This window comes from Danio rerio, chromosome 4 (assembly GCF_052040795.2).
Source record: "Danio rerio strain M-AB ecotype USA chromosome 4, GRCz13ab, whole genome shotgun sequence".
NCBI classification, from domain to species: domain Eukaryota; kingdom Metazoa; phylum Chordata; class Actinopteri; order Cypriniformes; family Danionidae; genus Danio; species Danio rerio.
Window position 1 is genome coordinate 2,740,001 of NC_141024.2, and position 27,500 is coordinate 2,767,500.

The 27,500-nt window shown below is 37.8% G+C and overlaps 1 protein-coding gene across 9 annotated transcripts in view; it reads right to left on the reverse strand.

Annotated features, from left to right (window-relative positions):
• osbpl8 (oxysterol binding protein-like 8) overlaps positions 1-27,500 on the reverse strand; it is a 95,437-nt gene that overhangs the window by 12,338 nt on the left and 55,599 nt on the right. For 8 of the 9 annotated variants that reach the window (XM_087247798.2, XM_087247795.2, XM_087247792.2 and 5 more), the window contains 12 exons: positions 14,222-14,292; positions 13,888-13,968; positions 13,694-13,795; positions 10,227-10,430; positions 9,515-9,599; positions 7,393-7,552; positions 6,954-7,179; positions 6,056-6,240; positions 4,148-4,229; positions 3,964-4,062; positions 3,343-3,439; positions 149-247 (listed from right to left, as the gene is read on the reverse strand). In XM_087247798.2, coding sequence (XP_087103924.1) covers positions 149-247; positions 3,343-3,439; positions 3,964-4,062; positions 4,148-4,229; positions 6,056-6,240; positions 6,954-7,179; positions 7,393-7,552; positions 9,515-9,599; positions 10,227-10,430; positions 13,694-13,795; positions 13,888-13,968; positions 14,222-14,292 — 1,491 coding nt within the window. Of the gene's footprint in view, positions 1-148; positions 248-695; positions 1,095-3,258; positions 3,440-3,963; positions 4,063-4,147; positions 4,230-6,055; positions 6,241-6,953; positions 7,180-7,392; positions 7,553-9,514; positions 9,600-10,226; positions 10,431-13,693; positions 13,796-13,887; positions 13,969-14,221; positions 14,293-27,500 lie in introns of those variants that run through there. The other variant, XR_015482386.2, reaches the window with a different exon arrangement.

Genomic DNA, 27,500 nt, shown 5'->3' on the forward strand with positions numbered 1-27,500 from the left:
TACATGTTAACATACCTAGATGAGTCCCTACAGAAGACAACAGCACAGGGTTAGTGGAGAGTATCTGTGTGTGTGTGTGTATGTGTATGTTTGTGTGTGTGTGTGTGTGTGTGTGTGTGTGTGTGTGTGTGTGTGTTCATGGACAGACCTTTGCAGTGAGCGTACGGCATGTTCATCACATAGTCTTCCCCTCGGTTTAGAAACGTCAGTCTCGCTTCACCATCCAAGATGGCCGACAGAGAGTTTCCTGACAAACACAACATTAAATGCACCAGCAGCCATGTGTGTTAAACGAAAATAACAAAGCACACATAACTAGCACACTGAAATACTCATTGGAAAACCTCAGGAGTGTAACTGGACTTCATGCATTTATTTTTTCATTGTAATCAAAGTCATTGACGTATTTGGTTCTTTAGGCCTGTCACAATAATTAATATATGGACTTATTGCACAACACATTGACATTAACTCAATCCTTTTTGATGCAATATACATCGCCCATACATAAAAATCAATTCTAGCAACATTTGAGCTCTATCTCTATTGGAGATGTCAGTGTCAATATGGTTATTAAAACACGGTTTTAATATGGTTATTAGTATATTTTCATGAAAATCTGGCAGCAGATATCGCAGCCTCTGTTACTTTTCACCTTGCACTTTTTTAGTTTTTACATTTATATTATTTATTTTAGGATATGCGTTTTGACATTCCGATTCCAATGCCTGATTATTAAAATGACTATAATAAAATAAAAAATATACTTCAGAATGAAATATAATGGGTTGTTTGTAAGAGTGTACTTGCATTGCAATGCTATTATATTGTCATTTTGGCATCTTCATCATAACTTTTCAATCTAGATGGATGAGGCAACCATTACTGCATCCAAAACGATGAAAAGCCTTGGAGTAACGATTGATGATTAGCTAAACTTCTCTGACCACATTTCTAGAACTGCTCGATCTTGCAAATTCGCATTCTGTAACAACAGAAAGGTCCGACCCTTCATATCTGAACATGCAGCTCAACTCCTTGTTCAAGCTCTTGTTCTCTCCAGACTGGACTACTGCAACTCTCTACTAGCCGGGCTTCCAGCTAACTCTATCAAGCCTCTTCAGCTGCTCCAGAACGCAGCAGCACGAGTGGTCTTTAATGAACCTAAAAGAGCACATGTCACTCCGCTGCTCATCCGTTTGCACTGGCTGCCAGTTGCTGACTTCTGTCAGAAAGTGACTTTCTGTCAGAAAGTGACTTCTGGCCTTGCTCCTTCTTATCTGCTCTCACTTCTGCAGATGTATGTGCCCTCCAGAAACTTGTGTTCTGTGAATGAACGTCGCCTCGTGGTTCCATCCCAAAGAGGGAAGAAATCTCTTTCCCGAACTCTCGCGTTCAATCTGCCCAGTTGGTGGAATGAACTCCCTAACTGCGTCAGAACGGCAGAGTCACTCGCTGTCTAAGAAACGACTAAAAACTCAACTATTTAGTCTCTCTGGCTCCACCGCAAACTGTACTACAAAAAAATAAAAATAAAGAAATTACTAATGTTTTGCTTCTTACACTTTACACACCTGAAACTTGCCTACAGCACTTATTCATTGTTGCTCTTGTAGTTGTGTAAATTGCTTCCTTGTCCTCATTTGTAAGTCGCTTTGGATAAAAGTGTCTGCTAAATGACTAAATGTAAATTATAGAATGAGTGGCATAAAATGCTCTTAACATGACACCAATATCATTCATCACAGTATATTTTGGTGCAATAAATCCTACAACAAACAATAGATATCAGGACAGGCCTATGGTTCTTCACCTGACACTGCAGGTAAATAGGACAGGATCGAAATAGGATAGAAATATGAACTAATGTTTACCATTATACTTCCCCCAGTTGATTAATTGCATGAAGAATTGCAATAATTTAGTATATTATTACGTTTTCCAAAATGTTATATTTACATATATCAAATGTGTCATGATTCAATTAAATATGCACTGACGTACACACATTTCTAGCAGAACAACTTTAACATTGGATGAATTTAGGATTTACATTTGTATTTTTACAAAAGAGTTTTATTACTCAGAAAACATTGCAAACAGCGAAAAACAAAACACTAAACAATATTTCATAAATAAAATGCAGTATGTTATAATGCAAATTATGCATGAACAACTCCTGCTTTAAATACTTTCAAAATAAAGACATAAATAAAACAATGCTTGGTATGTGTAAAAAAAAGCCGAAATAATGGCTCAGTGAAAGAAGAAAGAAAAATAATTATAGTGACTGAAATCTAGACTGAATTTGGTAAAGTACATTTACATTTACATTTAGTCATTTAGCAGACGATTTTATCCAAAGCGACTTACAAATGAGGACAAGGAAGCAATTTACACAACTAAGAGCAACAATGAATAAGTGCTGTAGGCAAGTTTCAGGTCTGTAAAGTCTAAGAAGGGAAGTATTAGTAATATTAGGATTTTTTTTTTTTTGGGTACAGTAAGTGTGATATTCAGAGAGGCAATTGCAGATTAGGAAGTGAAGTGGAGACTAAATAGTTGAGTTTTTAGTCGTTTCTTGAAAGTAGCAAGTGACTCTGCCGTTCTGATGCAGTTAGGGAGTTCATTCCACCAACTGGGCAGATTGAGCGTGAGCGTGAGCGAAAGTGATTTCTTCCCTCTTTGGGATGGAACCACGAGGCGACGTTCATTCACAGAACGCAAGTTTCTGGAGGGCACATAGATCTGCAGAAGTGAGAGCAGATAAGAAGGAGCAAAGCCAGAAGTCACTTTGTAGGCAAACATCAGAGCTTTGAATTTGATGCGAGCAGCAACTGGCAGCCAGTGCAAACGGATGAGCAGCGGAGTGACATGTGCTCGTTTAGGTTCATTGAAGACAACTCGTGCTGCTGCATTCTGGAGCAGTTGAAGAGGCTTGATAGAGTTAGCTGGAAGCCCAGCTAGTAGAGAGTTGCAGTAATCCAGTTTGGATTTACAGAGTATGGTAAAACACTCAAATAGCTAAAAAGCCACCAAATAATCAACCTTGAAGTGTACTGAACATAACCTGCAGTGTCCCTTCTTAATACTAGTGATGCACAATATATCGGTGGTCAAGTTGATATCGGCCGATAAATGCTAATTGTAATATCATCAGTCTGATAAATTATAGATTTTTTTCCACACTTTATACTATTTGTGTGTGTATATATATTTATATATATTTATTTATCGTTTTATATATTGGTTATTGGCCTCCAAATATGAAAGGTTATCGGTATCAGCCTAAATTCCCATATTCATTCATCCTCATTTAATACAGTACATTTTCTGTCTTACCATAAAACTTTGACTTGGCCAAGATGCTGCCGCTGAGACAAAAGCCATCCTTCCTGTTACTGACGTAAAATGCTGAAACTGGAGGATGATGGGATACCTGGAGAAGAGAGCGTGTGTTAGGGGTGGGAATCTTTAGGAACTTCAAGATCTAGCATATCATTTACACTTAATATATAAAGCGTACAACTATTACAGCATATGTTTTATGCGGCGGACGCCCTTCCAGCCACAACCCAGTACTGGGAAACATCCACACACACTTATACATTACAGCCCATTTAGCTTAACCATTTCACCTATAGCGCATGTGTTTGGACTGTGGGGGAAACCGGAGCACTCAGAGGAAATCCACGCCAACACAGGAAGAACATGCAAACTCCACACAGAAATGCCAACTGACCCAGCCGGGGTTCGAACCAGTGACCTTCTTACTGTAAAGTGACAGTGCTAACCACTGAGCCACCATGCCACCCTAATAACTAATTCTAATTAAATATTTAATTAAAATAACAACTAACTAGTGTATTTTGTTCTTGAGATGGTTGACAGGACATACTATATTACCTTTGAGCTCAGGTTAAAGCGTGAAACAAGCTCTAAAACACAGACAGTTTGCTGTACCTGCTCTGCGATGTAGAAGGTTTTGCTGTTGGTCCTGCTGTGGATCCATAAACAGCGATACATTTCTCCAATAATGGGGTTGTACGGCTTCTTCAAACCCTGCCAGTGAAGAAAAGGATGATGATGTTATGACAGAATGACTGATTTGAGATGCCTGAGGGGTTTATGGTGCATGTATTTTTACCTTTGGCTTCTTGTAAAATCCAGAAATGTACCATTTGACCACTTTCTTCATTCGGTTATAGGCGTTTTCCTCCACCGCCGCTCTGCTCACATAAATACACACAGTTATGAGACAGAAAATTTGATGATAGACAATAAATTGATCAAATCTGATTCCTTAACTTAGCATTATATTAGTTATAATTGATTATTATTATTAACTTTTTACAAGAAGGTTGCATTAGGTAATGCATTTACTAACACAGGGTTTCTACAGGTTTCATCGAGTCAGATTTACGACTTTTTAAGACAATTTTAAGACCATAACGAATGAAATTTCACACTTACACAAGGCTAACCCCTAAAGATTTTTTAATGGCCAAGTTAAAACCTTAAAAAACTTAACATCTGTAATAAAAACAAATGTTACTGTAAGGAAGATAATTAAACCATATTATTAAGTAAACAGAGTTAATGAATAAATGTTTCTTAAAAGTTTTATTGAAATACATTGTTAGTGATTGGATGGGTGTTGGCCCAATCGGGTAGCTTGACATGGACACAGAAAAAATTAAGACCTGTTTAAAATGATTTAAGGCCTACAACACAATATTCAAGTGGATTCAAGACTTTAAGGCCTAAAATTTGGTTTTTGAAACTTAAGACATTTTAAGACATTTTAAGACTATTTAAGACCCCGCAGATACCCTGTAACATAAACAAACAATGAACAAAATATTTATTACACTATTTGTTCATGTTAATTAACATTAGTGAAAATAAAGGCCCTCATTGTTAACTTATTAACTCACAGTGCAATAACTACTATTAACAACAACCCAGGCTCATTCTGAAAACGTAGCCCCGCGGACATTTCTGGAGACCGCGATTTACGTGGCCGGAGGTACGTATGGCGCATTTCATTATTTTCGAGCGAATGATACGGGGCTGTGTGACGCTGCTCCTCTTCTTCGTTTCACTGATGACTCACATCCATGTGGAGGGCTTTCCCGCCGCAACCAGTTTGCTTAGCTCGTAGTGTTACATCAGTGGAGCGGAGGCTTGGGGAGAAGGAGCCGGCCGCGGAGATAACTAGGTTTGAGTCCGGGGAAGAGCGGTTCCAGAAATCAGGTAAGATGAAAAACAGAACCCAAAAAATAAAAGCGAACGAGTTTGTGACGGGGCGAGAATTCGGTGAGATCCGAAAACTTGGTCAAGATCGGACGAGGGCTTTTGTTTTTCTTTTCTGGACGGCTTTTGAAAATCGTCGCTTGGTTTTAGAGAAGGAGGAGGAGGGTCAGTCAGTCGGACAGACGGTCGCTCGACAGCAGCCTCCGGCAGCTTTTCAAGCGAGAACAGCGTGAGCAGCGTTCGGGACGCGAAAACATACGCACATCGGCCTCTCGCTGATTCGCGAAAATAAAAACTGCACAAATACATACCTCCCGGGTAGCAAATGTGACATTTGTTTTGTAATTTTATTGGTTACAGAATAAACCACCTAATTATACTAACCTGTCTAGTTAACCTAATTAACCCTTTAAATTACACTTTAAATTACTTTAAAATACTGTATATCTAGTCAAATATTGACAAAATATATGACAAAATAAATTTGCTATTAAAACTATTAAGTAAAAAAAAATATTTTGACCAAATTTTGTCTGTTACACTCTTGTAAAATTTTTTAATTTATTTTAATTAAATTTTATTTATTATTTTTATTTTATTTTATTTACAGGCATCAAACTTAGTTCTTGGAGGGCTGCAGCTCTGCACAGTTTAGTTCAAACCCTAATTAAACACACCTGATCAAACTAAGTAAGTGCTTTAGGCTTGTCTAAAACCTACAGGTAATTGTGTGTTGAAGCAGGGTTAAAACTAAACTGTGCAAACTGCGAATGTTAAATCTGAATGCACGTTTTCTTACTCAGACAGGAAGTCGGCATGATAGTAATAATCGGAGAGTTTGTCCAGGAATGATCGAGGCTCCAGGATGAAAGTTGGCAGCACCACTTTCGACAGGTCCATCCCGGGTCGAACCTGCTTCAGCAGAGTCCAGATCAGAGATTTATTCTCTTCTGAAACCGTCTCTGTTTGAGATGCTTCACCGGCCTGAAAAACACACACACACACACACATATAAATAAAAAAATGCATGCACACAGATGCACATGCATGTGTGCACACATACACACGAACACACACAGATGCACCTAGACAAACACACACACACACACACACACAGATAAATGAGCGCGCACACACACACACACACACACAAATATGCACAGACAAAGACATGCAGACCGACGCACATGCACACACACACACAAACACAAGCAAACATGTACCTATAGACACACACATACATGTGCACATATACACACACATATGTAAACACATATACATACACAGACACATCCACAAACACATGCACACAGTAACACAAAAATATGCATACACACAGAAACATGCACACGCACACACACACACACGCACACACAGCTTGAAGGACCAGATTGTGTCATATCCACTTCATCGGCCCAGCTGCCTGACGCTAAAATAATCTGAGTATGGAGTTAGCATCTGTGCGTCAATAACACCTCACTGCAGCCAAATGAGCTCAAGCACTTCAATTATTCATTATGATAATTAGCTCATTTGCATACTTGTCGATTTGATGCAAATATGATATTAAACATATAGAAATACACAGAAATGTTCATACTTTAAAAGAAAAGTATATTAAAGACATATTTAAGATGCTAATAAGCGTTAAACACGTCTCAACAATCTTGTGAAGAGGCTCTATAATGCTCCCGCACCTCTCCGAGCTCCTCGTGGCTCTGTTCGATGTACATGGTTTCTCGCAGCGTCTCGTTGGGATCCAGGTCGATGTACGAGTCTTCCTGTCGCTCTGACGTGTCGCTGTCGCTCTCTTCGCTTTTCTCCATCACCTCGTTCTCCCACTCCTCCTGCTCCGGCTCGTTCTCCCGGTCCGACTTGTCCGAGTAAAGGTCAGGATCCTTAAACTGGTCGCTGTCATTGAACCTTGACGGATCACACAAACACAACATCTGCGTTAAAGAATATCCTACTTCAGAGTACAGTTGAAGTCCAAACTATCAGCACTCCTGTCTAAAAAAAGAGGGTGGTACAAATGCAGCGCCTGGTAAACTTTCAGCATTAAAAATATGAATTATTCTCAATAAAATATTGATCTTAAGAAGCGTAACATGAAAGCTGTGTGTGTGTGTGACTCACTGAAAGCCCTGCATGTTGTGCGCGCGCAGCAGACTGTAGAAGTTGATGTGTGAATGCTCTGCTGTCTGCGGCGGATCCTCTTTCCCTTCTCTGATCATCGTCCTCTTCAGCAAACTGGAGCATTTCAGAGCCAGCTCAAGTGCGTCCATCCAACACCGACCTGCACACCACACACACCTTTATGATGCTGTAGTTTGTTTGGGTTTCAGTGTGTGTGTGTGTGAGAGAGAGAGTAAAGGTACAAAAGCTGTCACGCTCTTTAAGATCTCAAAACTCAGGGCTTCTTGTACTACCTAGAATAGCAAAGTCTACTAAAGGAGGTCGAGCCTTCTCACTTATGGCTCCTAAACTCTGGAATAGCCTTCTTTATAATGTCCGAGGCTCAGACACACTCTCGCAGTTCAAAACTAGATTAAAGACCTATCTTTTTAGTAAAGCACACACTCAGTGTATCAGATAGCGGTATGATACATGAATGTGCTCCACACAGGGGGTCTGCATCTCATTTATATACACACTGAACAGCAGCTACGCTAATTATTCTCTTTATTCTCTATTTGCACCTGGGGATACACATCCCGAGGCCCTCAGACTATGCAGTGCCACTGATTCGATCCAAGACCAGCGACGAGATGATCCCAAGGTTTCCATAATCCTGGACCAGGCCGTATCCTGAGCTTCCAGCTCCCAGCCTCCAGTGCCTAGACTGCAGCTCTGCACAAGACGTTTTGCCAGTGGCGGTGCCCAACTGGGCCTGGTTTCTCTCGAGGTTTTTTAATTCTTCACTTTTGTCAAGTTTTTTCCTCGCCGCTGACGCCACTGGTTTGCATGGTTCGGGACCTGTAGAGCTGCACATCGATGGATTTGCTCTGCAGTGTTTGGACTCTCAGTAGTGATTATTAACCCACACTGAACTGAGCTGAACTGAACTGAACTTAAACACTAAAAACTGAACTACACTGATTCAATTTACTATGATCTTCTATGGGAAGCTGCTTTGACACATGCTACATTGTAAAAGTGAAATAAAGGTGAATTTAATTAAATTTAATTGAAAAGGTATACTTTTGTACCTTACAGAGAAACATAGGTAGCTTTGATGCCTGTTTCCACAGAGTGGTAAGGTTCGGTATGGTTCGGTGTGCTTTTATGGCCGTTTACACGGTCAAAAGGTACCTAAAAGTGAACCGTACTGTACCACTATTTGGGTACCCTTTCCAAAGGGTACCTAGCACAACAAAAGCGTACCAAAAGGCGGAGCGGGACACACAGCTGAACGCTATTGGTTTACAGAGAAATGTCACCAGAGCGTGCACAAGCAGGAGAATGAAAACAAAGGAACTGCCATTATAAATACACAGCCGAGACATTATACCATAATAATATATACATATAATAACAAGCCATAATTGACCCGAGCTTAAGCAAACCTTATCACAAAGCCGAGAACATAAACCTGTTGTCCTGTTGTTGTTTACGAAGCCGTCTAAAGCCGATAGCTCACTGCACTTCTATATTTAAGATAACAAGCTTCTTGAGCTGATGACTGCAACGTATAATGTTATAATCAAATCCTGTTCATAGAAAGGTTAATAATGAGCATTTATACACAAGTGTTTGTGTATAAAGCATCTGTTTTGTGAGACATGCTTCTCATATGATATGTGAACGACCCTTACAGCTTTATTGTAGACATTTCTTCGATTGAGAATGACGTCGAATGAAACTTTCTGTCGTACACCACGCCCAATGGTAACCTTTTAGCAGTGGAAACACAAGCCTGATAAACGTGACCCGTACCGACCTGTACCATACTGTAGCACTCAGTGGAAACAGGCCAGAAGAAACACGTTTGTACCTGTAGAGTATACTTTTGTACCTTTCAGAAATTGAGGTACACATTTGTACTTTTTAGGTGTAAATAAACACCTTTAAAAGGTGCAAATGTGGACCTGATAGATATAAAAGTGTGCCTTTTGAAAAAGTTACGGCTCCAGTGACAGCTTTTGTACCTTTGTTGTAAATGTGAGAGAGAGAGCATGTATGAGTGTGTGTGTGTATGTGTGTATGTATGTGTGTGTTTGTGTGTGTGTGTGTGTGTGTGTGTGTGTGTCTGTCTCACCGTCTGATTCTGAAGCTGCTCTGAAGATCAGGTGGCTGCTGGGTAACGGCTGTGTGATCGAGCCCACAGCTTCACCTTTAGGACCCTTTAGAAGAGACACAATAAACAGAGAATTATTCCAATATATTCTATTGCTTTATAGAATACTGAATATTTAAAACTTTTTTATAAATTCTGTAATTTTTTAAAATGTATTTTATCAAAACCCACAATAAAATATATTTATAATGTCACAAAAGATTTACATTTTTTTAAAGTCAACTTTATCCATAAAAGAACTCTATTATTTATATAATTGAAGGCCTATTATTTATATAATTCAAGTTTTTGGTACAAAAATTACCTACTGTGGTTAATTATAATAATAATAATAATATATAATAATAATAATAATTATTATTATTATTATTATTATATCACCTTTATATGATTTAAATATTGGTTTAATTATTAATTATTTATTTAATAGTATGTATTTACTTATTATTTTTAATATTTTTGTATTATATTATATAACATTATTGAAGGGTGATGGAATAAATATTAATATTAAATGTATATATATATATATATATATATATATATATATATATATATATATATATATATATGTATATATATATATATATAATGAGCATAATTTAGATCAGAATCAGAAAAAATCCATTAAGACAAAACAAATTCACGAAACTGGTAAAAGCTCTCCTTATACCTTGACGGCCCAGATGGACTGTTCCAGTGGATGAAAAAGCTTAAAGCAGAAGCCATCCTTCTTGGACGGCCTCTCGATGAGCTCACAGGCGTTCAGCAGGACCGTCCCAACCCACTGTCCGTTCTTATTGGTCTTGTAGATGAGCAGGACGCCAGGCTTCAGCACGCACCACAGCTTTGTCCAGCTCTTCAGCGTGCCACGGATCTGGAAAATAAACCACAACACTTTCTTACAGTAAAGACCTGCAGTACTTCATCACTTCATTAATGCATCACTGTGAGAATTAACATCAGCTCTTTAATCCTGCACACAGCAAAATGAAGAGCGCTGTTCACTTTTTAATCCTTTTGGTTTTACTGAAGAAAAGACACAGTAAAAGTATCAGCTAATAGTTTTTAGCACACTTCCACAGTCGACTGATTGTATTAAGAATCGCATTGCATTTGATTGTGGTAGTAATAGTAGCAGTAGACGTTGTTGTATTAGTTGTAGCAAACGCTATAGTAGTATCAGTAGTGGTAGTCGTTGTAGTAGTATCAGTATTAGTAGATATTGTAGTGGTAATAGTCATGGTTGTGGCTGTAGTAGAAGCAGTAGTAGTTGTAATATAAGTAACTTTCTGTAGTAGTAGTTGGTGTAGCACTTGTGATTTATTAGGGGCCAAGCACCGTAGGTGCGTAGGCACTTATTGGATCCGTTAGCGTTCCTATTATTATTATTATTCTTCCTTCTTCTTCCGTTTCTTCCGCCAGATTTGAATGGCAGCCCATATAGGTGTATGCTGGAAAGTTGTATAATTTGGCACAATGATAGAGGACAGTATTAACATTAATCAGACCAAATATGAAGTCTCAAAATCAAACTTTCTAGCGCCACCACTTGTCCAAACCAAGTGTGCCGCAAGCCTACGTTTGAGTGAAGGTTTCGGCCGTTAGATCGCCCCCTGGGGGCTGGCTGCAGTACAAGTCATAAAGCCCGCCTCCTCCGTGTTAATGAAGGAGACTTGAGCCCAAATAAAAAAAAATATTACACTTGCAATAAAATGTCCCGAAAGATAGTTCTGGTCGATTAAGGCACTGGTTATTGTGCTGAAATAGGTGCAGATCTTCATTTTTGTAAACAGTTTGTTTTTAGCAGTAATTTAATGCTGGGCGTGTCATCGTGATTGACAGCTGTGATTGACAGTTTCTCAAAGCGCGGCGTTTGAGCTTCGGCAGGAGACTGAAGTAGACTGAAATGTTATTATTCGATTTCTGTGTTATTTTACCATGACAAAATGAGTTCAGCAGTAAACTATAGTTTCTGACATACATGATCCTGGTGGAACACTGTTTATTCGCTAAGTTCAGGGCTTTTTTCGGGCTTTATTAGTTTGCTGATACACGCCTAGCCACCCAGATAGCAAAACACAGTTCCGGCTAGATTCTCGCCTGCCGGAGACTTATCTCTTAGAGCTCAGACTGACTAATGTTACCTCTGCTGGACCTACTCCGGATGCCTGGACTCACTGCCCAATTCCTGCCCGAGTCAATCGAGCCAGATGCGGCGGCCAAGCGAGCAGGCGCTGCCGCATGCGAGCCGGAATCAGCCCGCGACGCCGCGAGTAAGTTATGCGCTGCAGTCCGGAGCTGGCGCGATTGAATATATAAAACCCTCATATTTGTTAACGTTATTACATCCATTTGTGTTGATATGACAGCAAACGCATGCTGAGAAGTTCGGGGGGCGTAGTTGATTTTACATAAAGCGTTTGATTGGAAGCTCGACTCTGCTCATTTTCGCGGCTCCTCCTCTGGCTCCATCAGACAGTCCTTCTGCGCATGTCTGGCTCCAATTTCAGCAGTCTTTTGCGACAGTTTGTGCCCGTCAAGCAGGCGTTTTGCCCTCAAGGCGTTCAATGGGAAAAAGGGCTGTCGCGTCGTCCATATTTTTTACAGTCATTGGTCCAAACGTTCATGTATGTTTATCATCATAACTTTTGAACCGAATGGGCTACAATCAAAATTCCATCAAATTTTTTTTCCTCTGATTCCTTGGCTCAGTCCGATTCAAACGTATCCTATGACGTCATTTTCCATCATGAATTTTTTTGTGTTATTTTAAATTTTTCGAAAAACCTATTTGTTCGAACTCGTCCTAGGCCGTTGCTCCGATTTTCACCAAAATTGAATCACATGATCTACAGACCATGCCAACCAAAACTTATGGAATTTAAGTTGATTTGACCAACCGTTTTCGTTTAACTTGTGATCAAATTTAACGCAAGACTTGCGAAAATGGACTTGAGATGATATCTCCGTAACGCATTCACCGATTCACACCAAACTTGGTGTGTGTTATGACAACTAGGGTCTGAGGTTATATGCGGAGTTTCAACGCAATGCCCCCTAGTGGTACGGAGACACAAAAAAACTTGCATTTTTGCTTATAACGTCTCAACCTTTCGTCCGAAACTCGTAAAACTGGTCTTATTACATTCGGCAGAGCATGTCGAGTTGAATGATGTCTGATTTTCACAGGTCAGCCATTTTGGCCGTTGCCCATTTGGATTTTTGCCCAAAAATGCTATATTTTACCAACATATTCACATTTCATTACAAAACATGGTATGCATCTTTAACCCCATGCCCTGAAAGAACTCAAAAACTTCAGGAGCAGCCAAAAGTGCACAATACTTGAGCAACCAGTGCCAAAAGTGCTTGGCCCCTTAATTGCTGCTTGCAGCTATATTTATTATTATTATTGTCAGTTATCATTACTCTTGTCCTTTCTTTCTTTTTACTTTCATTTTTACTATCATACATTAATAAGCATTGTTGTTACTCCCTACCTCTGACTGATTTCTTTCTATATGTTTTATTTATATCTGTGACACTTGCTTCATTTATTGACTGTTATTGTTCCTTATGTATGTACTCTGACCTGTCCACCAACTTACCTTTACATGCATACACACACACACACACTCACACACGCACACTCACGCACATACCAGTACCTGACTATACTGTTGTTGTTTTTGTTTTGTTTTTGTTTTGTTGCTTTGTATTTGTTACTTGTTGATGTTTTCTTGTATTTGTATGATTTTTGCATATTCTAATTAAAAAAAAAATAATAATAAATAAATAAGAATCACATTGCATGTGCATTACAAGCTTTTTAAATGTTGTATTTAAATATTCAAATGAGGCATTATCTTATCAGATATCTTCTAATGCGCTGACATTTCTGGTTTCCTTTTTGACATCTTAGAGTATATATATATATATGGACGCATTACTTGGCAGAAGCAACGAAGAATGAGAGCATTTTGAGAGCATTTATGTGAAACGTGCATTATAAAACATGCATTATTAAAATGCTCAATGCTCAATCACTCAAGGCAAACCGCAGACCTGTGTTTTCTGCATCCAATAAGCATGCCTAAAAGCTCCAGAATAAATGGTCCTTCAGTAAACAGCACAAACCTTGAGCCAGTCGGCCATAACAATGACGGAGGGGTCAGTGATGGTGCTGAGCAGCTCTTTAGTGGCCCGTTTCTTCTCCTCCCTGTAGTTCTTCTTCTGCACCTAAACAAACACGCATGCACAAACACTAGTAAACAATTACTATTACGTGCACAGTATTTATTAATGCATGCTCTGAATGAGTGCTGTTGTACCTTCAGTGACTCCTTCTTGGTAAGTTTGTTTCCAGACACAGACACGTCTTTATCTGAGCCATTATAGAGCTTGGTTTCTGACTGCAAAAGCAGAAAACATGCATTAGGCAACCTGCACAGACACAAGCTCTGGTGGTTATGACCCATTGGGTTGTATTAGGAGTGCAGGATGTTTGTGGCATCTTCTCTTGAGTAACTCCTGCAGCTCGGCCTCCTGTTGCTCTCTGAGCTGCGCTCGACTATGTATAATTAATAAACACTGCTGGAGGACCAGACGATTCCTGACCCCAGAGGATCATGGGTTGAGAGTGAAGGAGAGAGAGTGTGTGTTTACCTTGCTCTTGGATATGGAGTGTGTGGAGTCTTCTTTCAGAGGCAGGATTTCCTCTTTGCCACGGTCAAAACCTGAAAAAACAACATTGGGATTTAGTTTGATCTGCTTCATGTTTACTCTGTTTGGTTCTGCGTTGCGTGTTATATCTGATCCCAGACCTGCACTTAAAGGTCACTGCTTTGATTAAGAGAATTCGAGTTTACACACACACACACACACACACACACACACACACACACACACACACACACACACACACACACACACACACACACACACACACATACACTATAGCACTCAAACACACCACAAAAAGTGGGCCTTTAGCTCCTTTGGATCCTAATTTAACGTCAGGAAAGTTAAAAAAAAAGACTTATTGTCTTTATTTCACCCCAATATGACTGTGGACACACTATACCTACACACAGTTCTGTCTAAACAAGATGATTTTCATCATAGGTGCCGTTTTAAATGAATTAATCATTGAATAATTTGTAAAAAGTTAGATTTCTAGAGTTTTTTGTTTTATATATATATATATATATATATATATATATATATATATAGTATAAAACTTGATTTTAACTTTAATTAAAAATAAATAAAAATCAGAAATATGACCTTTTTACCCCAAATCTGTATTTTACATGCCATTTGAGTTAACACTTATTTTTCTAAGCAACAAATCTTATGTTGTAAGTTGAAGTAAACAATAACAACCATGGCACGTAATGGTGAAGGACAGCGAACGTGTCCCACATCTGAAGCCTCAGGATAGTTTAACACTTCATCATTAGCAAACAAACTATAAGTGTTTCATCAGACAAGGACGGTCCATCAATCTGTCAAGGCTAGTTCGTTTCTCAGACATCCACAGCACAAGTGTCACTATAAATCACATCTCTCCTCCGCGCGCTCATTGTTTGGGCTTTGTTGGACTGGAGCGGAGGAAAAAAAAGCTGACATGTTATGATTGAAGACCCCATAAAACAACATGTTTTCCATCTAAACTGTACAACAACGTACTCAGCTTTGTGTGCCTGAGGCTGTGAATTAAAGCTAAAAATATTGTAAATATTGTAAAATTATTGATTTTGTGCCATTGATTTGTACTTTATGAACCACCAAAGACAACAGTTTCAGCTAAAACTCTTTAATTATCTACTAAAGAAAACAAAGCATCTCTCTCTGTATTGAATACCCCCTTTTACTAACTTTATAATCTTCCCCAGCATCTGCATCTAGATGAACAGAGAGCAAAGACGAACACCTGATGTTTTCTAAAGCGCATTGTACATGTAAATGACGACCCATCGATCATGTCCATTGTCTCTCTTATTTCCTCAATGAGCCGAACAAAGCATTGTGTTCGTCTGAGAAAAACACACCACTTCATGAGCCCTTCAATATGTTAATGATGGTGAGGAAAAATCCACACGTCCTTAACATGATGAGGACATCAGCGTAACTCGGCTATTAGCATATTCGTGCATAAATCTGCATTGATCAATCTTCCTATTTAAGAACTAAAAGAAATTACTACAATACTAAACATTTTTGCCAATGATAATAAAAATGCATCAACAAATTATGCATAGAAATATGGGGAGACTTGATTATAATAATTGTTGTGCTCAGAGTAAGTGGGTGGAGCTAAACATATCTTCTCTTGCTTTGCTTGTTGGAATTCTCTGATTTATCTTGCATCCTGGGTAATGTAGTTTTTCTTCATGAACCCTTCAATTAACTGACTGTTTACACCATTGTTTAACAACACAACATGTATTTCTTTAAGGGTTTATCAGTTATTGAGAACATCAGTGTAACTCTGCTATTAGCATATTCATGCATAAATCTGCATTAATCAATCTTGTTTAAGTACAAAAAGAAAAGACTACAATGCTATGATTTTTTTGTTAATGATATTCAATCAAGTTTATTGCAAAATATGCAGAGGAATACGACTTGATTTTGTATTTGGTGTGCTCCAAAGAAGTAAGTGGAGCTAAATATCTCGTCTCGTTGGAATTCTCTGATTGGTGGAATTATCTGGTATCATGGGTAATGTAGTTTTTCTTCATGAATCCCCCCAGTTACATGAGTGTTTACACCATTGTTTAACAACACAACATGTAGTTCTTTTAGGGTTTATCAGTTATTGAGAACAAAAGCGTAACTCTGCTATTAGCATATTCGTGCATAAATCTGCATTGATCAATCTTCCTATTTAAGAACTAAAAGAAAGGACTACAACACTAAGATTTTTAATGCAAATGATAATAAAAATGCTTCAACAAATTATGCATAGAAATATGGAGAGACTTGATGATATTAATTGTTGAGCTCAGAGTAAGTGGGCGGAGCTAAACATCTATATTCTTGCTGTAATTGAATTCTCTGATTAGTGGAATTATCTGGCATCATGGGTAATGTAGTTTTTCAGCATGAATCCCCCAAATGAGTTGAATTAATGTGAACGAATCAGTTTAAAAAAGCATGCATCATTGATTGAGCTCACAACAGTTGTTTCTTTAAGGGTTTATCGATTATTGTTAAATAAATCAATTCCTCTATGGAGAAAATGAATGGGGTTTTACTAACAGAACCTGAAAGTTGACCTGTATTGATGAAACCAGGCAAATGCATCAGTGAATAATGGAGGTCTAAAGGCCAGCGGCTGATCAGATGAAAGTTCATCATGTGGTCAGTAGGCTGGGAAATGAAGTACTGAACATGATGTGATGTATGAGGTTTAAGAGATTACATGCACACACAAACACATGCTGGTATTGGTGGTTTATGAGGACTCTCCATAGGCATAATGTATTTTTATACAGTAAAACAGGCTTATTATATGACCCCTATCCCCAAACCCAACCCTCATTTGGCAAGATTTGAATGTGAAAAACCCTGTTAAGTAGATTTTAAGTGTTTTGAATTACAAGGACACAAGCCATGTCTTCAAAAACACCTTAAGAGAGTACAACTAGGTCATACTCATGACCTCTTACAAATGTCTGTCCTTATGAACCACCAAAACTACAGTATAAAACCACCAAAACTACAGTATAAAACCACCAAAACTACAGTATAAAACCACCAAAACTACAGCATAAAACCACCAAAACTACAGCATAAAACCACCAAAACTACAGCATAAAACCACCAAAACTACAGTATAAAACCACCAAAACTACAGCATAAAACCACCAAAACTACAGTATAAAACCACCAAAACTACAGTATAAAACCACCAAAAGTACAGCATAAAAACACCAAAACTACAGCATAAAACCACCAAAACTACAGTATAAAACCACCAAAACTACAGTATAAAACCACCAAAAGTACAGCATAAAACCACCAAAACTACAGCATAAAACCACCAAAACTACAGTATAAAACCACCAAAAGTACAGCATAAAACCACCAAAACTACAGCATAAAACCACCAAAACTACAGTATAAAACCACCAAAACTACAGCATAAAACCACCAAAACTACAGCATAAAACCACCAAAACTACAGTATAAAACTGCTGACAAAAGAACTACATGAAATGCACAAACACACACATGCGCACTTCATTATTGTCACAATCCCAAGCGATCTAACCACCAGAGATGGCCGGTAAATACACTCTCATTCATATGAACTACAAATCCGCCAGGTTATGGACTACAACACCCAGTCATGCAACACACACAGCTGATACTCATGACCACTGATTATTTGGACTATTTAAACCACTCTGTTCCACACACACAAGTTGCTGAGTATTGTTTAGCTGTTGCTGTCTTTACGTAAGCATAATTACTTGTCTCCTGTCTTTTTGCACTGTTTATTGTGTTTTGATTCTTTCGCCTGTTTTTGGATTACGCTTGTGGCTTCTCTACTACAATGTTAATGCTGGCTTTTGATCCCTGCCTGTCTGGCCATTCTCATAATAAAGCTGCCTTTAGCAGGTCGCACACCAGAAGCACCACTCGGCGGCGTGCCGCGCAGCGCCATGTATTTTAGAATTCTAAACATAGGTTTCTATCAGGATACACACACCGGCGCCGCAAGTCGGCGGCTGTCGGCGGCGCCCGGCGACGGCTCAGGACGCAGTTCATTTTTCAGCCGCGACACAGAGCGCCATCTGATTAGTTTCATGTTAAATATCATTCGAATGTGCGCGTCTGGTGTGTGATACTTTAAACTGTCATGTACGTGCTGTGTCGCGGCGCCGAGCGGCGCTTCTGGTGTGCGACCTGCTTTTGGTACTACCCCTGTGTGCATAGCATCCATACGCAACAATTATAAACAAGCTTCGAGACTAATGTTCAGCCTCTGACCTCAAGTCTGTCCTCAAAAACAAGACGAAACAAATCAAATAAAAAAAACAACAACCGTAAGCATGTGTGTGACCTTTACAGTTCGAATTAGATACTAAGACATACTAGATAATAAATAATAAACACTAGCTTAATAGTAGACGCAGAAACCCAAACTAATATTTAGTTTACACTTTTATAGACAGAAAAAAACAACAATGAAAATGAAGGAAGGTTGGTCGGTCGATCGATTGATATTGTGACTCCCATGACCTTGAAGGACTGCATCTATACATCTCTGCAATGACTCAGATAACTGCAGGACTCTAAGAGCTTATCAAGATTCTTTGGATTCATCTTCAATGCCTCCTCTTTCATCTTATCCCAAACATGCTCAAAAATGTTCACGTTTTGTGACTGGGCTGGTAACTGGGATCCACGACAAGACTTTTGTCAGGTAGTGTGCATAGATAGATAAAAAAATATGTCGGTAGTTTTGAGATGTCTCACTGTTGCATTTGCACAATTGACGTACAAACATTTCGACATCGCAGAATCTGACTAGCTGTCTGTCATTACACAGATATTTGTGGCTGAGCTACATGAATGACATGACGTTCACTCCACAAGGAGAAAGAAAGACCTGTGTGTGTGTGTGTGTGTGTGTGTGTGTGTGTTTAATGACGCAGCGTGAGTAATAATCCACATATAAAGCTCACAGACTGCTCTAATCATTAGCCAAACTGAGCCAGAGAGACGCAGGGAGAAAGCTTGGCCTGGATATACATCGGAAATCAAAAACTAAATACCAGAATGGACAAAAAAACCCAATGAGGGACTGCTGACAGACAGCAGCACTGCAGATACAGAGCTTCATCTGCTCATCACACATTCACCTCACATGCTGAAAGAAGAGAGAGAGAGAGAGATAGAGAGAGAGAGAGAGAGAGAGAGAGAGAGAGAGAGAGAGAGAGAGAGACTCACTGACAGATCCAAAGAGATGGAAAGACAGACAGATGAATGGACAGACAGGTGGAGAGGAAGAAGAACAGACAAACAGACAGACAGACGGATGGACAGACGGACAGACAGACCAATAGACAGAGGAAAAGACTAACAGAAAAATGGATGGATGGGCGTACAAACAGACAGAGAAACAGACAGATGGAAAGACAGACAGATGAACAGACAGACAGATTGAGAAACAGATAGATGGACGGAGAGACAAACAGACAGACAAGGAAACAGACAAGCCGATAGAAAGATGAAGAGACAAATGGAAAGACAGACAGATGTATGGACAGACGGACAGATTGAGAAACAGACAGAAGGACGGAGGGACAGACAGACAGACAGACCGACAGACAAGGAAACAGACAAACAGATAGAAAGATGAAGAGACAAGTGGAAAGACAGACAGATGTATTGACAGACGGACAGATTGAGAAACAGACAGAAGGACGGAGGGACAGACAGACAGACAGACAAGGAAACAGACAAACCGATAGAAAGACGAAGAGACAAATGGAAAGACAGACAGATGTAAGGACAGACGGAGAGATTGAGAAACAGACAGAAGGACGAAGGGACAGAGAAACTGAAAGACAGATAGAAAGATGCAGGGACAGGTGGACAGACAGATGAAGAGACAGACAGATGAACAGACAGACTGATGTATGGACGAACAGAGAGACGAATGGATGGGAAGAAAGACAGACTGATGGATAGACGATGAGACAGATGGAAAGATTGAGAGATAGAGAGACAGGCAGGCAGACGAATAGATGGAGACAGACAGAAAGACAGACCAACAAATGGACAGATAAATGGAGAGACAGACACCGAGAGAGACAGGCAGACAGACAGACTGATAGATTGAGAGACAGGTGAATGGTTAGAAGGAGACAGACAGACAGACAGACAGATAGATATATAGATGGAGAGACATACAGACAGACAGACTGACAAAATGAAAAGACAGACAAACAGAGAGAGAGACATACATACAGGTGGATAGAGGAAGAAACAGACAGACAGACAGACAGACAGACAGACAGACAGACATGGGGATTGATAGATTGGAAAAGACAAACAGATGGACAGACATAAAGACAGTTGGATAGATGGATAGACAGACGGAAAGACAGACAGATGGGCAGACAGTCAGATAGACGAACAGACAGATGAACAGATGAATAGACAGACAGAAAAACTGGCAGACAGACCTACTGACCAATGAAGAGATAAAGAGAAAAAGACAGACAGACAGTCAGAAATGCTGAAACTAGTGCTTAAACTATTACTGCAAGACGGAGTCACTGCTGTCCGCTAAACAACTCTAGTCAACAATCTAATACTGTGAACAGAAATGCGCCCAGCACAGTGAGCAAGAGCTTGAACTAAGGCTGCATTAATTAAAACACAATCAGTCTCGGTGTGATTATCTAACCCCAAAGGCTGTGATTTACTATTAAGCAGATAATTATATGAGTGACATTATATTCTCACCTCCCTGCGCTGCTCTGACTAAATAAAAAGCCTGATGGTTTATCGCTTAGAAATGCAAAAATTAAGACAAACATTATCCTGAGTGTTGCAATGTTACAGTCTAAACTAAAGATAATGATGATAATCACAACAACTCTACGATTATTGAACACCAAAATATTACAATATTAATTCAAATACTTAGATAATAACACAAATCTTAAAATGTTCAGCATTATACATGTATATAGTCTAGTTATTACTATTATATAGATGTTTGATTTGTAATCAGGTCTAATGTAGATGTAATGTCATTCATTTATAAAGGTTTTAAGCTATCCCACACTAAGTCATACTAAGTTTTACTACTAATATTGAAAACATTTAAATAAATATTTGTATGTTTTTTTTAAATGGTGTTTTAGTATGTTTATATTTGATTGTGTTGTGTTGTGTTGTGTTGTATTGTAATGTAATGTATTGCATTGCATTGTATCTTATCGTCTTGTGTTGTATCATATTGTATTGTATCGTATTGTATTATATTATATCATATTGTATTATATTGTACTGTATTGTATTGTATTCTATCGTATCTTATTGTATCATATCGTATCATATCGTATCGCATTGTTTTGTATTGTAATGTATTGCATTGTATCATATCATGACGTATTGTATCCATGTTGCATCGCATTGTATTCTATTGTATAATATTGTATTATTTCGTATTGTATCATATCGTATTGTATTGTATTATATTGTATTGTATTATATTCTATTGTATTATATAGTATTATATGGTATTGTATTATATTCTATTGTATTATATAGTATTATATTGTATTGTATTATATCGTACTGTATTGTATTACATTGTATTGTATTATATCGTATTGCATTATATTGTATTGTATTGTATAATATTGTATAATTTTGTATTGTATCATATCGTTTTGTATTATATTGTATTGTGTTGTATTATATCGTATCGTATCATATTGTGTTGTATTGTATAGTATAGTATATTTTTATATTGTACTGTATTGTATTATATCGTATTGTATAGTATTGTATTATATTGTATTATATTTTACTGTATTGTATTATATTGTATTATATTGTATTGTATTATATCATATTATATGGTATCGTATTGTATTGTATTAAATCGTATTGTATTGTATTATATCGTATTGTATTGTATTATATTATATTGTATCGTATTGTATTATATTGTAATGTATTATATTATATCATATTGTATTGTATAGTATTGTATTGTGTTGTATTATATCGTATCGTATTGTGTTGTACTGTAGAGTATAGTATATTTTTGTATTGTATTGTATTGTACTATATCGTTTCGTATTGTATTGTATGGTATTGTATTACATCATATTGTATCGTATTACATTGTATTGTATTTTTCTTGTATTATGTGGCTTATGTTTTTAGATATGTGCCTGAGAGTCTGAAATAAAAAAAAATAATCACAATTACTTATCAGGAAAATGTGATCGTTACTTCCTTCACAATAATAATCATGTAGTCCCGCTTGAACCCTAGAAGACTGTATTCATAACTAATGAAAGTATTGTGTTATGAATGCATGTGCAGGTCTTAATCAGCATGTGTGTGTGTTTGTGTTTCTCTGCAGTCAGACAGTGACGTGTGTGTGATCTTTCCACACTCCTGCAGCGTCCTTGACTACCACAGACTGACCGCGGAGTGTGTAATTCCAGTCGCTCGACCGCTCACCAGTCTATCTGAAGGGCACGGAGCTAAATGTTTAGAGAAAATTTGAGACCATTATAGCATGTGTCAATTCATGTTGTTTATTGTATTTCTTTTTGTATGCATTTGCTATATTTGTATGTTAGTCCTAAGGACACCTATAATCTGGTGTGCTCCAAAAAAGTGACAAATTCACTAAGATTTAAACCTGATATAAACATTCAAAGCTTGCAGTTCATCCCTTCCTCCTAAATAAATCAAGAACTTTTTTGATGTCACCTCATACTTCAGTTTCTTATCTAATCTTCTTACCAGTCAAGTACCACAAGGACCACAGATTCAGCTAAAAAGACAAATGATCATCTCTTTAATATGAGTGATGTGGTACGTACAGTATGACTGAGTCAACCAATTTAGGGCCTCATTTTAATGCAGAATAAAGCAAAAACGGCCCATAAAGGCAAATGCTGTGTTTTTGTGATGCATCCGGTTATCACACAGGTGTCAAGATGGAGGTACACACCTGTGCTTTTCTGTATGCTGCTATTAATAGTCACACATCTGTGACAATCTCCGTCCTCATACAGTAAAGAGCAGAGCGAGCTTCATTAGTCTCATTCACAGCAGAGAAAAAGATCAATCTGTGCTGGGATAAAGAAGATCAACCTCCGGAAATAAATGAGCCATTCATAACCTTTGTTTCGGGTGATAACGGATAGACTTTATCAATGAAATACGCTTCTGCTGACTGCCTTTAACATCATTAAAAGGGGTTGTTTTAAACTGAACTTTGGATTAAAATGGACTGTATTTAGTTTCTTTAAAACATATTTGAATTTAACAACAGGCAAACAAAAAAAGTAACATGCAAATCAACATGTAGTCAAATGATCTGCCTCCTAAACATCTTTATTTGTTAGCTAATGATACTTTTCACCAGCCAATGAAATCACAATGCATAAAAATAAGCCCACCCCATATCTGTAACACTATAAATCATTCTTAGAAGTAAACTGATTTTCAAAAACATCTCAATTTGCATATTTTGATCCATTTTTAACTACACACATTTGACAAACAGTAATAAATTGTCAGTAATAAATACAGGTAAGATTTCAGATTAAATCAATTTAATGAAACGGCAGCACGGTGGCTCAGTGGTTAGCACTGTCACCTCACAGCAAGAAGGCATTTCTGTGTGGAGTTTGCATGTTCTCCCCGTGTTGGCGTGGGTTTCTTCTGGGTGCTCCGGTTTCCCCCACAGTCAAAACACATGCGCTATAGGGGAATTGAATAAACTAAATGGGCCGTAATGTATAAGCATGCATGTGAGAGTGTATGGGTGTTTCCCAGTACAGGGTTGCAGCTGGAAGGGCATCTGTTGTGTAAAACATATGCTGGATAAGTTGGCAGTTCATTCTGCTGTGGCGACCCCTGACTAAGCAGAAGGAAATTAAATAAAATGATTTAATAAACCTTTCATTTACAGTCATTTCTAATTTACTTTTTGATAATATGATGATATTATAATATATAATATTATTCAATAATATACATAATATATTATAATATAATAAAAATCCAGCTTAACATAAATTTTTCGATAAATCAGATAAAAAAATATAAAAAATACAATATTTTATAAAAAACTATATATATATAATAATATATTATTGTATATAAAATGTTATAAAATTAATATAAAATGAAATGTTATTATGCTGTTTTTATTATTATTTTTATGATCTGCTTTCATTATTTATTGTATTATCTGATACATACACATTAAACCAATGGAAGATTTGTATGGAAGATTTGTATGTGAATCAAACGCATAAATCCTAAATTCAGACTTCAACTAAAACACAAAAACGATACCACAATATTTCAAACATAGATTTTCCATATGGAAAATAATTCAAAAATAAGCTTCATTTTGCGATAAATAGCCGTATTTCCACTGTCAGGACAGTGCGAGCCTGGGCTTTTATCCGGCCAGGCCAGGCCAATAGCCCGGGAGCTTGAGCAGCACATTATTGAAATATCAAGGAGGACACAGCGAAGACATTTCACTCATTAAATTAAAACTACTTTATTACTTCATGCAACACCCTTACATTTAAAAGAGAAACATAAGGATGCCAAGCCTATAAAGTGTTTAATGGAATAGCCCAGTATTAAGCTGACCAGTAGCTATTCTTTTTCTTTCCCTTATTTATTTGTCTACTCGTGTCCAATCAGAAAACTAGTGTAATGGAGGCACACCAACTTTACCAGACTTTGTTTTCACTCTGCCCCGCATACCTGCCAACACTCCCGTTTTTCCTGGGAGTCTCCCGTATTTCAGATCCATCTCCCACCACCCTCACGTCTTGTTATTTATGCCAGAAAACTCCTGTAATTTCACCCCACCCCCAATCCCTAGCTTTTTGGTACAGTCTAACACTTCCATGTCGCCAACTTTGGTAAAGTATCCGATCGCAGCGGCCACCCCAGTACAGTTATTAACCTAGTTCTCAAATGCCACCCTGAAGCCCCAGCTAGCTCTCCTTGCTCCAAGGTATTCCAAAAGTCCAGCCACTGGCCCCAAGGAAAACCCCACTTTAGCCCGATCAGGCCCTGGAAGTGACTGTGGAAACACGACTGGCCCTGGCACACTCTGGCTCACTCTCTTTAGGCATGACAGTGGAAACGCACCTATTGTTAACAATATCTGAGCTGAAGAGTTCAGCTATACTTACTGTAAAAACATACAAATAAAAGCATGACAGAGCTCTGCATCTTCAACTAATGACACATCATGCTAAATGTGAGTGATTCAGTATTAAATCAAAGCCATTACCCTTTATGCGAACCCTGCTGATTTTCACACAGGTGAACGTGAAGATTTGAGCAAATGTAATACACTCCGGGTCCATTAGCTAATCTCTGCTCAGTGGACTCCATTAAAGCGCTAAAACCGGGATAACGCTAATGAAAATGCCATGTAAGTGTTTAGATGTGAGTATTAAAAATGAAAAACGAAGACTAGCATCTGGCACATCTAGAGCGGTCCGAGTGCGTAAATAAGAGCATTTAATGCATGCAACTCTTTTTCACTGATAATGAGTGATGAATTGAGCGAAGGCCGCCGATTCATGATAAGAGCTAAACTACTCAATAATGAATCAACTACTCAATATCTGCAGCAGAAACATCTGCGTCCTGCTGAACAGCTCGATCTGCTGACCTTGAGGAGACCACAGAGCGAAATACTGCTTATTTACACCATTAACCACCTTAGAGTTCCTTTAAATAAGGCTTTAGAGAAGATTATTAAAGAGGGAAAAAATACTTGAATGATTTGGTTGTTGATAATTCTTCTGCTGATGATGAAGCAAGAATGCACTAGTATAAAATAATTAATTGATATCAAATATTTTTCTCAAATGTTTTATTTCAGACAGGCGGAATCTGTTTTAGGAGTTAATAATATTATCAAAATAATAATAATAAAGATTAATTGTCACGGGATCGCTGGTAAACACACAGTATCGCATAGAACTACAAATCCGCCATTATATGGACTACAAGGTCTAGTCATGCACTGCACACACACACCAGTTCATAATCCTGCCTGATTGCTAACTCACACAACTGAAGCTGCTCAAGGACTGATTAGTTGGACTATTTATACAGCACACTACACACAGACTTTGCTGAGTCTTGTTCTACAGTATTGTGAACATTACAACGTTTTTGACCCTCGCTTTGTTTTGTTTGTTTATTTCTGTTTGCTGCCTGCCTTTTGACCATGTCTGTGTATTCAACTACAACTCTGGATTTGCCTACCTACATCTGTTCGCTCCTGATTGTGATCGTTGCTTGTTTGACTATTCTCAATAAACCTGCTTTTGCATCCGCACCTCCTTGTCAGCGTCTACTTCGTTACATTATTATTTTAAAATGAAATCAGTGCAAGTGATAAAATAAATTTGAATATAATAATAATAATAATAATAATCAATAATATTATTAAATTAAATCAAATAATGTACATTTAACAAAATATATTAACTTTAATAATGTATTATTATATATTATAAGACAATAATACAATCAAACACAAATTATAATTTAAAAAAAATTACATCTTAATGCTATTAGTCAATTAAAAGTAATTTTAAAAGTAATAGTTTTCAATGTAAATGCTATTTTTTATATAATAAAATACATAAAACAAATCTTAATAGTCTACTAATATATGAATAAACTATTTTGATTATAATGATTTACTGATAATTAATGATATTATAAACTTAAATAAATTCTTAAGTGACAACTTAAATTTGTAAACATAATAGTTTCTAATTATTTTACAAGATACTAGTATTCAGCTTAAAGTGACATTTAAAGGCTTAACTAGTTATTGAACAACAGTGGTTTGTTCTGTAGCCAATCGAAAAAGGCTGGAGTCGCCACAGTGGAATGAACCGCCAACTACCAAAGCATATGTTTTACACAGCAGATGCGCTTCCAGCCACAACCCAGCACAATGCTGGATTTCATAAGAGAGTGAATAAATTTGACTTCAACTTTAAGTAGAGTTTGAAGAGCAGTCAAACTTAGCCAGGCTCATTCTGAAAACGTAGCCCTGTATACGTTTCTGGAGATCGCGAATTATGTAGCCAAAGGAACGTATGGCTGCATTTAGTCTTTAAAACAAATGTTTTGGCGATTGCAACCTGAAGACCAGGTT